Genomic DNA, 13,780 nt, shown 5'->3' on the forward strand with positions numbered 1-13,780 from the left:
AGAAACACCACATAAACAATACACACATGCAGCCCTGACCTTGCTCTCACTTGTTTTATCTTACTAGCCCTCAAGATGTCATCATTTTACTGTCACTCTGCTTCAACTGTCAACTGGCAAGCAAGAGATAAACTGTTAAGTATAACCAGATGGAGGACATTTTGCTGTTGTTGTCTGCAACAATTAAGAGGGATCCAACCTTAGACATTATTGAAATAATGATCAAATGAGGCCAAATAGGGTAGCTTAAATTCACACCTACAAACTTAAGTACTATACTGTATGGGGGTCACAGAGTATACAGAACAACTCAATTCTCTCTGGTATGAGCGCATTCACCAATTAAGTAAAGAACTTGATTTGACCAAGTTATTTATTCTGATGTTATGTAGATGAAGTATCAGCTGGCTTGTCCGACCTATACCTGCCACTATCAAGGTCAAATATCTGTTATGAAGGTCACATATCTGTAATTTGTCAACATTAAATATATTAAATATATGTTATTTATCCAGGGAGGTCAGCCATTATTTTTTTTACAAAGACAGTGCAATCTAAACACAGTGGCACCTTCTCAGCATGTGTTGCGTGACAGCGTAGGTGGGGTCTACAGTGACAGCAAAAGACACTTCCTCTTTTATGGTGGTAAAAACGTTGGCCAACCTCCACTCTACCAGAGAAAGATCCTTTTTCGAGCACGAACGTCAGCAAGCTCAGATTAGCTGTATGCCAAAAACTTAGCAAGAGTTGTCTGCAGTGCGGGTTTCCTGCCTACTCAACTACACGTATCTTTAGTGTACTGTACTGTGACCTTAAGGGCAGCAGATGATGTGTGTGTGGTGTTAGTAGAGGCCTGCTTCTGTGGTGATCTGTAGAAATGGAAGAAGATCAAGTGCCTAACCAGGATTCCTCTCAAGCAACAGGTGAGCACAAAGAATGATATAGGATATGTTACCCATTATGCTTAAATTTGTATAAATATTTTTCATTCATTTGTTTTCAAAACCCTTTGCTATGAATGTATATTTCTTAATTTGTTTGTAAAATGGATGAATATTCTCTTGCTGTGTGCTGTTTGGATATATGCTGACATTGCTGTAGTGCCATTGTGACATAGGTATTGCATGTGTGTGTGCATGCATATACTGTATCAACAATGTGCCTGAATATTCTTCGGAAATGTGTCTATCAGGAGTTTTGTAGAGCTGTGTGTCACCTTCCTATTCGAAGAAGGATTGGTGAAATTCTTTGTCCATTTTTACACATCTTGTTCGGCCTTGTTTTTTGTCTGACTTCTGTGTTTTTAGCACTTTTTTAGCAAAAAGACAAAAATAGAATATTACCTTAAAATATTATTGAGATTTTAACTTATTGACTGTTGATAAAACTAAAAATGTTTGCAATATGCTGCTATCAGGAGCCTGTTCAATGTGACTTAAATGTATGAATGTGAAATAGTGTAATTACAAGTATTGTAGGTATATAGCAAACAAAAATTAGTGATTAGTGTTTTAGCTTTGTTGAAACATCTTACTTGCTTTTCAATTCTCATTTTTATACTGAAACACTGTCATAGTGGTGTGAAAAACAAGGACTCTATGTTCATGGGACATGACACAAATTGCAAGCAGGATGTGGTTGACCAAAATGGAGGTGTCTCGGAGAGAGAGAAAGATTGCTCTTTCTCCTTTGTTGCATCTGCTGTAAATCAACATTTTAAAACGCTGTGGTATGCCCCATAGTGAAACATCAGTTAAACAGTGGGGGCACAAAAGGTTGAAGTTTTGTTATTAAAAAGCACCTCACTGTTCCTCATTGTAGGTATTAAATTTAGTCAAACATTTTTTCTCAGTAATGTAAAGGAAAGCTGTGTTAGATATGACTTCAGGAGTGGAACTAAGTTTGATTTATTTTCTTTATTCATTATTGTTTTAGCAGAATCATTTATCTTAATGCTTGTTTTTTTAAAGTATTATTATGTTGTATGTCAGGCATTTAGCTGATGCTTTTTGGTGAACACCTAAGTAGGATTGCAGAAATTAAATACTGTACAATAACCACATTATAAACATGACAATTAACCACTAGAAATGAGGTCAGATCTACATGTCTTATTCATGGCCGTTTCCAACCTGTATATTTCTGTTTGTCTTGTGGCATTCTGAAAATATTTTTTTAGGATTGTCTTATATAGTGATCTACATTCTGTTTGCGTATGCTGTTATAAATTTAATATTCCCTTTGTTTCTTCAGAGCAGCTGTTAAAGACTGGTTTTGGCCTTAAAGTTTACACAGTGTTTATCACAGGATCACATTTCAGGATCTCAAATCTACAATGGTGTTCTGGGTAACATAGGGCCATCTTATTGTTTTATGTATCTTAGCTTATCTGTTTCTCATTTCAGATGTGAACAAGGTGCCTCGTAAATCTGAAACCAAGCGATACAGTGAGATCTTCAGAGAATTTGATAATCTTGATTTATCTTTACTCTCTTCGTAAGTATTATACATTTACAAATATCTACAATGCTACCTTGTCTCCTGCATCAGCCTGCGTGTTTAGTTTGACCTGAATACAGCGATGGAAAAACACAGTGGTTAGTGAGGTGTCATTCAAAGATGCTGTAAGCTTGGCTGATTGTATGAAACCATACATGATGAAACTGTTCAGATATATTTGTCAGCTCAAAGCCATAATCCATCAACCTGAACTCAGACAACTATGCATGTGAATATTCTTTCAGTCAAAAACAAGCATCACACCATTTCTTTGAAATGGCACTGACACTGTATGAATATTGTGTGGGTACTGTGAAGTAGAGGTACAGTAAAGTAAATGGATATGTACTGGACTGAAAAAATACGTATTTTTTGTGTAATACTGATCAGCCCAACATACGGTATATACAGTTAGTGTGTTGCCTACATCTGTCTGGCAGATGTAGGAAACATAGCTGCAGGTAAATGGAGTGTTTGTGTGTTCCTCAATAAACTCTGAGACTTTTTAGCTATTGCTATTTGATTGTCTAAGCATCTCAATACATTCTTTCTGTGTTCAGTGCAGGGGAGGATCTGCTGGCAGACAGTGACTCACAGTCCATCTCAGACTTTACTGTAAGAAACCACTTACAGAATATTGTTGGTACTTTTTGGGGATTAATGATGTATTTATAGAGTGACAGTCTGCTTTTTTCCAACAGGGTGAAGATTTGTTTTGTCCACAGAAACACGCTGAGGTCAATGAAGTGGATGGAATCCAATCAGGTATGATTTATGTGTGAGAGAGATACCGAAGGAACACAAAGAGAGTGTGAAGGTGTGTATGCCCTGTGGCTCTAGCTGATATAAACTGTGAAGGCCTCACAGGGTATCAATAAAATACTCCTCTGCACTGTACTGCACCACCAGTCTGTGAATTAGAGACTTTTTATAGTGGTTTAGGTCACTGGTTCAATTGCCACCCTGTGACTGACATCCGACAACTCAACAGATCATTAGTAATGATGCGTATGATCTGCTGTCAGTCTGTGACACTCAATAGAGTATCTTCTTTACTTGTTTTCTTCTAATTAACTGTGAGTTGTAATTGCCCTGTTGTAATGAGATTAGGATAAAGGGAGGGGATTAGAGCAGGAGACAGCTGCTCTCAGTTTTTACCTTAGACACAGGCGGAAGACAGAGGGGTTTGCAGAAAAAGGACGTGTCGGTGATATGCAGACTATTGCAGTAAACACAAGGGAGGAAGAGAGAAAGACTAGACTTCCTGTCCAAACAGGAAGTCACTGCCAAGTACTCCAACCTCAGTTTGACTCAAACTACAGGTCACAGCACACAGTCAGAGATTGGGAAAACACAGACGGAAAGGGATTAAAGAATACAACTGAAAAAGAAATAGCTAAAAAAACAAAAGAATAGCTAACTGATTATATAGCAAAGAAACGTTTCTCATACCTGACTGGAAATGTCAAAATCAATTCTATAAGCGCCAAACATATTTACTCTTTGGTAAACTGGTTTTATGTGTTCCCATTGGTTGGGATTGGTCAGTCACTAGCCCCTTAACCCCCCTTGTTCAGTCACACACCAGGGAGTCAACCTCACTGGATGCTCCTCTAAAGCCTGTCACTGCGCAATCTGGACCTGACCGGGATAATCCCCAATCCAAGTGAAGAACGCCATAGCTTTGAGGTTGATTGCTGAAAGTGCTCAGAGCTCTCCCGAAAACAAATCACAGAGAGGAAAGGCTATGAGAGGTCAGCCTTGGCACACAATCTGGCCACAAATCCATCATTCTTCTGGAATTGCCTGTTCTTTCTTGCGGCTTTTGCTTGAAGACAGAGAAGAGAAGATCACCCTGCTTGGATTGTTATACCACTCTAACCGGATTTGGTGTCAGTGCAAAACAGCAGAGCAGTATAAAATCTGCATGTCTAAGTAAGGAACTTGAGAGAGAAGTTGTCACACTCTTTCGAGCAGTGCATGCTTGCTCACTTAAAATAGCTAAAAACTTGGAACAGCACTGTGGACGATTAGCAGAAGTTCTTTAAGTGCATGTGTGCTTTTGCTTCAGGAGGAAATTAGGATGTGTTCTAATAGCTTTTGACATTTATTTGCAAATGTTCTACCGAAGGTGGAGCGCACAGAAAGAGGAAAAGAGAAAGTGGTGTGGGGAGAGACCACGTGATTGGCATACATACATCATCCACCCTGTGTTTGTGTCACAGAGGAAGACCCAGAGTGGTTGTCATATCAACACCCTGCCTGCCTGACCACAGAAGAGCTGTGACATGACAGTGATACTGCACACTGGCACTGAGTGATGTTTGTGACTCTGCTATTGCAGCATGGCTTGCTTTTTTGTAAATGACTGGAAGTGAACAGGTGTGAGAGGGAGGGGCCAGTCGAAGAGGAAGAGGGGAGAGCAGGAGGAAGTTATTTAGTTAATGCTATTTGTCGTTGGTCCACAGAAGTACTCCCCTCTCTGGTCACATCCTCATTTCTGTTAACTGGGAGACTTGGGATTGAATAAAGAGTTTTTTGCCAACCAGCAACAGAATATATTACGCATCATGCAAGAGATATGGACAAACTCACTGGAAACCACAGGACCTTTATTCTTGGGAACAGCTATGACTTGTCATATGAAGTCACTGTTTCCTGTTTTGGGTTTGTGAATATCTTTTTTTAAAGTGTCATTGGAGTGGATCATCTTTATCTTGTTCAATTACATCTAGGAGACGGGGGGTTGTCACTCTACAGTAGATTGGTATTTCTTTGAGGCTGGAGGTCGTTTGAGTCCTCAAGGAGAGACACACTGGGGGTTTAGCCCAATGGATTCTGTGTGATCCCTGGGTAGAGCTCCGAGTGTCTGGAGCTTGCAGTGATGCTGATGTACTCCCTCTCAGCCCAGGACGCAGACCTGGCCCTCTGTCGTTGTGAATATGGAGTGGAGACAGCATTGCAGTACACCAAGTTGTGGTGCCGCTACGCCAAAGACATCCTGGCCTGGATGGAAAAGAGAATCAGCTTGGGTGAGTGTACATGCAGCTTAGAAAAGGTAACATGCAAATTATTACAATAACATACATGTAGTGCCTCTATCGAGCATCTGTGCCTGCTATGTTAATTAATTTAAATATAAACTGCTCACAGAGGCAGATATAGATGGGGTGGTTACAAAATGCAAATTTGCTGTCTCTACAACAGAGAATCCAGTTCATGAAAATCCCCTTATCCACTATGTAGTTCCTAAAGTGTTTAAAGTGTGAGCTATTTAACATTTTGTACAAGACTTTCAAATGATTTCTTATGAAACTAGAGTCTTAGTTTATTATATATAGGGGAGCAAAGATTTGCTTCATATCGTCCACCAATAAAGAACTACAAACGGCCTGTTTGTACTATTTTATTCTGTGAGGGTGTCTGTGGGTGGTGCAGTCACCCCAGGAGCTACGCAGAGAGAAAGGATTAGACAGCAGATTAGCAGGGCAGAGCAGGGTAATAAAGGAGATGGGGTGCCTTTGGAGTACATAGACAGTGATTACTTTTGTGTCAGCCTGCACAAGTGCCCAGTCTCCAGACTAAGATGCCTAACATGCAAGTCTAATAGCAGCAATCAAACTCAGCTGTGTTGAGTGTGTCAGGCAACAGCAGCAGATGAGTAGTGCTGGGTGGAGGTCATCCCCAAACTACTGTGAATTACACATGGAGCAACATTATTAAAGTGTTAATTAAAACAAACATTCAGGTCAAGAACAGCTGTCAGATATGTGCATATATCAGGTTAATTTATCTTCATTGTGAATTTAAAAAATGGTTAATCACTGATGTACAGTATCTAATGAGCAATGTAAGCTAAAGAAAAACGTTTTGAATTTTTGTTGACAGAACAAGAATTTGCCAAAAATGTGATGAAGACAGCTGAAGGAGCAAAAGCCAGTGTGACACAGCAGGTATAGCTTTGTTTATGGGATGTGTACCAAAGGAAATGTTTCATGACAATGTGTTGCAGTGTTTACTTTACAAAAGCTGTCTAAAGTTGATCCTGTCTTTCCAGGACATGATGCCCCTGCAGTACATCTACACAATGGCGTTAGAGCAAGACATCAATAACAGTGTGACCTCTAGAAAGACTTCAGAACAGATACAAAGCCGCTGTTACCAAGTATGAGTCCACACACTCATACAAAAAGTTTGCATTTGAGGAAATTCTCTCAGTCTTTTAGTATGTAGCTATGACTTTGTATTTAATCCAGTATCTCTGTCCCAAAGGCCTTGGTTGCCAAGAAGAATGAGATTGACAAGTGGCGCAGAGAGTTTAAGGAGCAGTGGGCAAAAGAACAAAGGAAGATGGTAAAGAATTAGTAATCTTGTTTATGACTGAAGTTGAGCTCAAAACTAAAACTAATTTTGTCAAAATTAAGACATTCCAGCCAACTTGATGCCTGAAAAAGCACGTAAAACAAAATATTTCCTTCTGTGAAAGAATGATCTGTCTGTTATTACCTTAAAGCATGTTAGACTGCAATGGCTCACAGTAAAAACAAACGCATTTGTGTTTTTCCCTCCATTTGTTTCAATTGTTTTCAGAACGATTCAGTGACAGCTTTAAAAAAGGCTCGGCAGCAATACCTCCAGCGCTGTGATGAGCTAGAAAAGGTTAAAGCTGTTTCTGCTAAATCTGTGGATGACACAGCTGGAACCAAAACACTGGACAAGAGGCGGAAGTCTAAAGATGAAGCCCAAACTAAGGTGAATGTCCCCTTAATGCACTACATCAATACAATCTTTAGAAATGCAGTTCAACTACAGGTCAGTAAAGAAAAATTATTATTATTTTGCTCATAATGTGTTCATCATGTTAAACAATACACTTTAAGAAAAATTATACACATTTGTGATAGTTTAGCAGCTCTTATGTCTTTTGCTGTCTCCTCCAGGTGATGGAGGCAGAGCTTCTGTACAGACAGTGTGTGTGCGACGCCAGGATCCACCAGGATGAGTTAGAGAAGGTCAAAGGGAGAATTATTTCCCACATTCGCAAGCTCATCTGTCAGGGAGACACTGTGCTCAAGGAGGTATGAAATTGAGAAACTAAACACCTGTCTTCTTCTCAGTTTGCTTCTAGATAGGTTATTCCATGCAGCAGTCTCTAAACATACATGGTTAAACTTGGTTGTGGTATGAATGTGTAGTATAATGCCATGCATTTATTTTAATCACAAAGTGAATTTCACCACTATATTTATAGCAACATCAGCTAATGCAGTCAACCATCCTTTGTTCATTAAGAGAAGTTACAATGCCTAAAGCACCTTCTCTTGTGTGACATGAGACATTTGTATATTTGTTATTAGGTATAGTAAACCGTGTCTCCATTATCATTTCTGCACAAATGAAGGCATATATTTGCCTGCATATCTACTCGAGCAGTGCTTTATGGTTTACAACTTTGCCTCCATGATATAACAAAACAAAGGAATTATCAGTTTTCTGACATTGTATATTTCACTTATGCAACTATTTGTTGATAAATTAGCACAGTAAAATCATTGCATTGTCACCTCATTATGTCTCCTTTCTGCTTCAGGCCACAGTCAACATGTTTTACTACCAGCGGCAGCAGACAGAGGCCCTTCCTCTTGGCTATCACAACCTGGAGCTGACATGCAGGGCCCTGGAGCCGGGCGAGCCCTACCTGCGCTACATCTTCAACAAACCTCTACCTGAACAACCTCCCCAAGTCTTTACCTTCGAGGAGTATCATCCTCAGACCAAAGGGTATGGTAAACTCACCAATGTCTGCTATTACTTTGGCTCTGGTGTTCACTGTGGATTTCAAGTGTATGTTGGTTATAGGTTATTATTTACTTGTTTAAAATAAATATTAAGTGGAAACAAAATTCATAAAATTGTCTTACAAAGAAAAAAACATTGGATGTATCTGTGTGCTCATCTCTTAATTAAATAGTTGGTACAACCAGTAAACTCCCTATTCTTATTTGCTGAGATTCAATAAAATCAAAAGGGATAAAAGCAGACAAATTGTTCGACATGCACTGGGTATATTATTTTTATATACTTCCACTAACTCTTTTTTCATTAAAATTCTTGTCATAATCCTTTTTTTTTAAAGGAACAGACGGAAAACCAGCAACACTCTCGGCTCACTGCAGGACTCTTCACCTATGACAGATGATAACTTTCACAGACGACCCAACGATGGCAGTAAGGACTCCCCGGGATTACACCATTAACAGACAAATTATTCACTTTCATTTAATATTTCATAGTTTTCTTATGTGTCCTTGTGCACTTCAGGGAGACCAGGGTACAGTGACAGTGAGAGTATTGGAGGCAGTTTGGAATCTCTGTCCAGCCCCGGTAAGCACAAGCCTGCATTTGTTTCTGTAACTTCTCTTTCACTTGCATATCAAAACTTTGCAAAGATAAACATGTTTGATTTCCCCTCTGCTGTGTCTCCGCTCTACTGAAGCTTACTCAAATAGGAGGCTGCCTAAAACCGCATCCACTTTGACAGTGTCATCAGACGACCTGGACGAACAGGGTATGGCATCAGAATCAGGTTTGTAACTCTCTTGTTATGCCACTATAGACAAAATATTTCTGTGCGTTCTTAACCTTACTGCCCCAGGGTATTAAACAGCAGGATTCTATCCTCTCCTTCTCCCCAGAGTGCATTGACAATACGCCAGTCAAACTGCGCACACTTTCACGAGCTGCACTGACACACCGACTCAGGAAGATGAAGAGCAAGATGGCCAAGTGCAAGCAGTGTGACAACTATATTGTTGTCAGTGGGGTCGAATGTGTGGAGGTATGAGGAGAGATATACTGTAACAGGGCATTGCAGACCATGAATGCTGTGAGTAAGATTGTTAATGTCCTCTGCTCTGTTCTTGCTCCACTTTCAGTGCGGCGTGTTTTTGCACAGGAAGTGTATGGAGGTATGTCAGCTCGAATGTGAGAACAGGAAGGGGAATGTGTTCGGAGTGGACCTCTCTCTGCTGCCACGTGACAGGCCAGATGAGGTGCCCTTTGTGGTGCAGCAGTGCACATCTGAGATTGAGAGTCGTGCCCTCTCAGTCCAGGTATTATTTACCATCATACTGACCGAAATTTGGAAAAAAGTCAATTGTTAGACCTAGTCTGATAACTGTTTTCTGGTTTTGGTTTTCTTTAGGGGGTGTATCGTGTTAGCGGGTCCAAGCCTCGCATCCAGAAGATCTGTCAGGCCTTTGAAACGCAAAAGGAGCAGGTGGACCTCTCTGACCTCTCACCGCATGACATCACCTCGATCCTTAAACACTTCTTCAAGGAGGTACAGGAGTCATTGCCAAATAAACATGACTGAATAAATTTGGTAGATTAGAAGATAAGCTTTTTGTCTCTGATCGCAGTGAGTAACCTCTCTATTCCTCACTCTCTCCCAGCTCCCAGAGCCCTTACTAACCTTTGACCTGTACAGTGCGTTCCTCGCGGTGGGAAAGTCCATTCAGCAACTGAGTGAAAGGGAGTCGACACCAGACACTACCGAGATAATGGGCATCCTTGACAGCCTGCAAAAGCTACTACAGAAACTCCCTCCATATTGCTACAGCATCTTGCAGCACCTGATGTCTCACCTGTACAAGTGAGCATGAAGCTGGTTTACAGATCTTTCTAGTAACATTTTACCCTCTAGTTGACAGATTTTTCTTGAACTGTCTTAAATCTTTCCTTGAATATGTCTTTTCTCTGTCCTCATAGAGTTTCAGAGAACTACGAGAACAAGATGTCGCCAACCAATTTGGGTATTGTGTTTGGGCCAACACTACTGCGCCCTCTTGTGTCCACGGACATGCCAATGATTGCCCTACTGGAGACCAGCTACCAGGCTGTACTTATTGAGTTCCTCATCACACACCATGACAAGGTTTTTGGCCTTCGGCAAAGACCCAGTACGCCCCCTCCCCCAGCTCCCACTGCACCTCTTCCAGACACCCCTCCCAGAGCTTCCTGTCCCCTGGATGGGGAAGATTACACTGGCACAGAACATGAAACCTCCTCCAGAGAGAGGCCACACTCACTAGAAGTAAGTACTGCAGTGAACACAGACTTGTGGTTGCTGCTGTATAAGTGTGCAGGATTTTCACAGGACTCACAAATGCAAACTAAATGTTTTAATTGTAGCACTCAACTGCTACTTGAGTTTAAAAAGAATTAGTGGCAGTTGCTTGGCATACACACAGGGCAGAGTGAGTCAGTACCTGAGCTACTTTTCCTGATTAATGTACCTGTTGTTTTAAGAGCCTTTGCACCTGGCACCTTTACCTCACGTTTACTGCCTCAGGATTAACATGCTGGACAGCTGCTGCATTTCTACTGCTCACTTGATTCTGACCTGCATGACCTTCTGTCAAGCTTTACTTTGTGCACATTTCACTGCTATTGCTTATAGACAAAAAATAATTTATCCCACTGTAGACATTTACCGTGGCTGTACCAGATGGTTTAGAGGCACAGGTAAAATTACAGAGGTAAAAAAGGGGGGTAATACTGGGAGCCACTTCATCTCCCAGTATAAAATGTCCTGGACAACGTTTAAATGTGTTCATAGCATTCCCCGGTAAGAATCCCTATCACATACTGTAGGGCTGCAGTATTTCAGGGTTAGACGTAGTCTGTAAATTCTTGCAGAAATCAACCACCCAACTTGTGTCATTCCAACAGAGTCGAACAATCAAGAGAGAGTCAAGCGAGGGTTATATATCTGACAAGTCTTCATCCAATGAGGCAGTGGACCAGCTCAGCCCTGAAGCCATTGACAGAGCAGGTAGGCGGGATGTAGTGATAGAGCAGATACTGACTAGAATAGGTGAGCTAGATAATGATAGAATCTGCTCATAGTGTTTGTAGATTTTTTATGTAGTTTGGAAATGCTGGAGTTTTTAGTTGTTGGTATAATGAATTATAGATTATTGTGTCAGCTTGTACCTTTGTTGCTTGAGGACATGTTTTAATTAATCCTATTAGAGATCTTGTTGGTATTACACATACAGCTCCCAAGTTGTTTACTTTATTTCTCACAGACAGGTGGTTTGTTCTAGTTTACAGTTAGTCAGTAGCTTTCTAAGCACTAGATACAGAGTGCCTCAAGGGTGTGTTGCAGTTCTTTTTTTTTTTCTAACTACGCGTTTCCTCCAGTTATTTTTAGAAATAAGACTTCCTTCCATATTTTTTCACTGAGACTATCTAGTTGTATTCATCTGTAGTTAGATTGCTTAGCCGTTGTTGCTGCTTTAATTCATTTAAGAAATTGATGTGTGATCATAACCACCATCTTGATAATTTTGTCAGAGATCTCAGTGTTACTTTTCAGTCTCGGTTAAGTTTTGTCTGAGGTTTCATCTCTTCTTCGCATGCTTTACTCTTGCTGCTGTTCTGAGGTGCTCTCTTCTCTGTAGCTACAATAGGAAGCAGCTTCTATTCACAACGAAACACATGAATATATCAACCTCATGTGCAGCATAGTGAAATTAATTTTAAACTTCTGTTAATAACTTTCAAATAAGTGCAGGATATGGTTGCAGTCTGCACCTTCCAGAAGAACTCTGTATGAATGTTTAACCTTAGGTTAAAGGCTGTTGTTGCTCAAACAGACTGAAACAATATTCAGGAAAGCCACGTTTATTATAATGAATATCCTGTGTTTTTACTACTTTAATAAGTCTCATGCTTATTCTCCCTCTTCTGCCTCAGTCCTGGCTATGAGAGGGGCATCGAGCAATCCTCACAGTGAACTGGTGGGGGAACCAGACTCTCATTTGGCGACCCAGCCGCACTATCGCTTCACCAGACAGCCTGTGAAGTATTACCGGCATCATAACCCAGGAACCCGACTCCCCAACCTAGGTCGTGCAGCCAGACAGCCTGCAGCCCCAGCAAGGGACAGTCCAGGGAGTGCAGACAGCAGCCGCAGTTCCTCTCCAGAACCAGGGACACAGAGACTTTCCCAAAACTTAGATGTCCTATGTGAGAACACCTGCCAGGCCACCTTTGCAGGTGAGAGTAAAGCGGACGTCCCAATGAGCCCCCGTGACGTTGTGCAGTACATGCTGGGATTGGACTCAACATTTACATCAGCTACAACTGCGACATCATCCAGTACAACACAGGAGGCAGCGGCTGGGTGTCAAACAGATCGGAACATAACTGCAACATGCAATAACAGCCAGAGTCCTGGACAGAGTCGGTTTCTGTGTGAGTCACCAAAGTCACTTCCTGTTGAGCATAACCTGACATCGCCAGCCCAGAAGATCCTGTCTGGATTGAAGCTGAGACGCAGCCACTCAGGGAAGGATGAACAGCTCTTTGTCTGAGGAAAGAGACAAATCTCCAGACAGTTCACTGGAATACATTCACACACACACACACACACACACACACACACCCCAACACACACACACACACACACACACACACGGGAGGATGTAAAACCATTAATATCTTTATTGTTTGTAACAACTGCTACTATGTAGTTCATTTAGTTTGCATAAATTACATGCCTCCCATATTTTACTCACAAATATCTCACCTGTTACACAAAAAGTATCTGTTACTAATCAACAAAAAGTTCAATTTTTCTTAGTTTGGTGTCATTCTTTAAGAAAACACAGTTGAAAAGTTCAGGTCTGATGCTTTCTTGGATGCCACAGCTATATTACCACTAATCTTCTCAAAAATGTTGATCTTTTGACCATCCTGTTGTCCGCAGACCACACAAAAGTGGGTCGCGTATTTATCGACGTTTTTAATATCTCTAGTGTATTTGAATGTAACAAGCAGGTGGTTTGAGATTTCAGTTCAGGCGATGCAAACTAGCTCACAAGTATCAAGTTCTTTCAGGTTTTATCCTGAACAAATTGTAATGAAAATCTGCTAAATACAAATACCATCAAGTGTTGTATTTTTAAGATAATTTTGTTATCTATTTGTTGTGTTTTTTTAATGTTTTATAGGCTCCAGGTTGAAATTTGGTGTAGTTCATAAACAAAGACATGCCTTTTCTGTGTGTGTGAGCACTTTGCCTCTTTTGCCACAAGGGGGAGGTCTTCTCCCAGTGTGAGGGGGGAAAACATGCTAGACACAATAGTAGAAGAGTAATAAACCACTTATTTCTAATGACATGTTTTGAGATGTCACTTTTTCCACTTCCACATCAGCCTTTTCATCCTGGGACCTGTTTCAGTTTAGAGTGCAATGGCGTATAAAGTGGAGC

General features: G+C 40.8%; 1 protein-coding gene across 1 annotated transcript; it reads left to right on the forward strand.

Moving 5' to 3' along the window:
* The first annotated feature begins 642 nt into the window (after nt 1-642).
* On the forward strand, nt 643-13,686 carry gmip (GEM interacting protein). Its single transcript, XM_051389281.1, has 21 exons — nt 643-923; nt 2,406-2,496; nt 3,060-3,114; nt 3,201-3,264; nt 5,406-5,531; nt 6,388-6,452; nt 6,557-6,664; nt 6,772-6,852; nt 7,090-7,251; nt 7,440-7,577; nt 8,090-8,280; nt 8,636-8,727; nt 8,821-8,883; nt 8,996-9,085; nt 9,195-9,337; nt 9,435-9,611; nt 9,704-9,841; nt 9,954-10,153; nt 10,270-10,594; nt 11,233-11,335; nt 12,262-13,686. Exons 1-21 carry the CDS (start codon nt 878-880, stop codon nt 12,879-12,881), a joined length of 3,078 nt encoding a protein of 1,025 aa, XP_051245241.1. The 5' UTR covers nt 643-877; the 3' UTR covers nt 12,882-13,686.
* Nucleotides 13,687-13,780: the final 94 nt, after the last annotated feature.

Source organism: Dicentrarchus labrax, unplaced genomic scaffold (genome assembly GCF_905237075.1).
Source record: "Dicentrarchus labrax unplaced genomic scaffold, dlabrax2021, whole genome shotgun sequence".
NCBI lineage: Eukaryota > Metazoa > Chordata > Actinopteri > Moronidae > Dicentrarchus > Dicentrarchus labrax.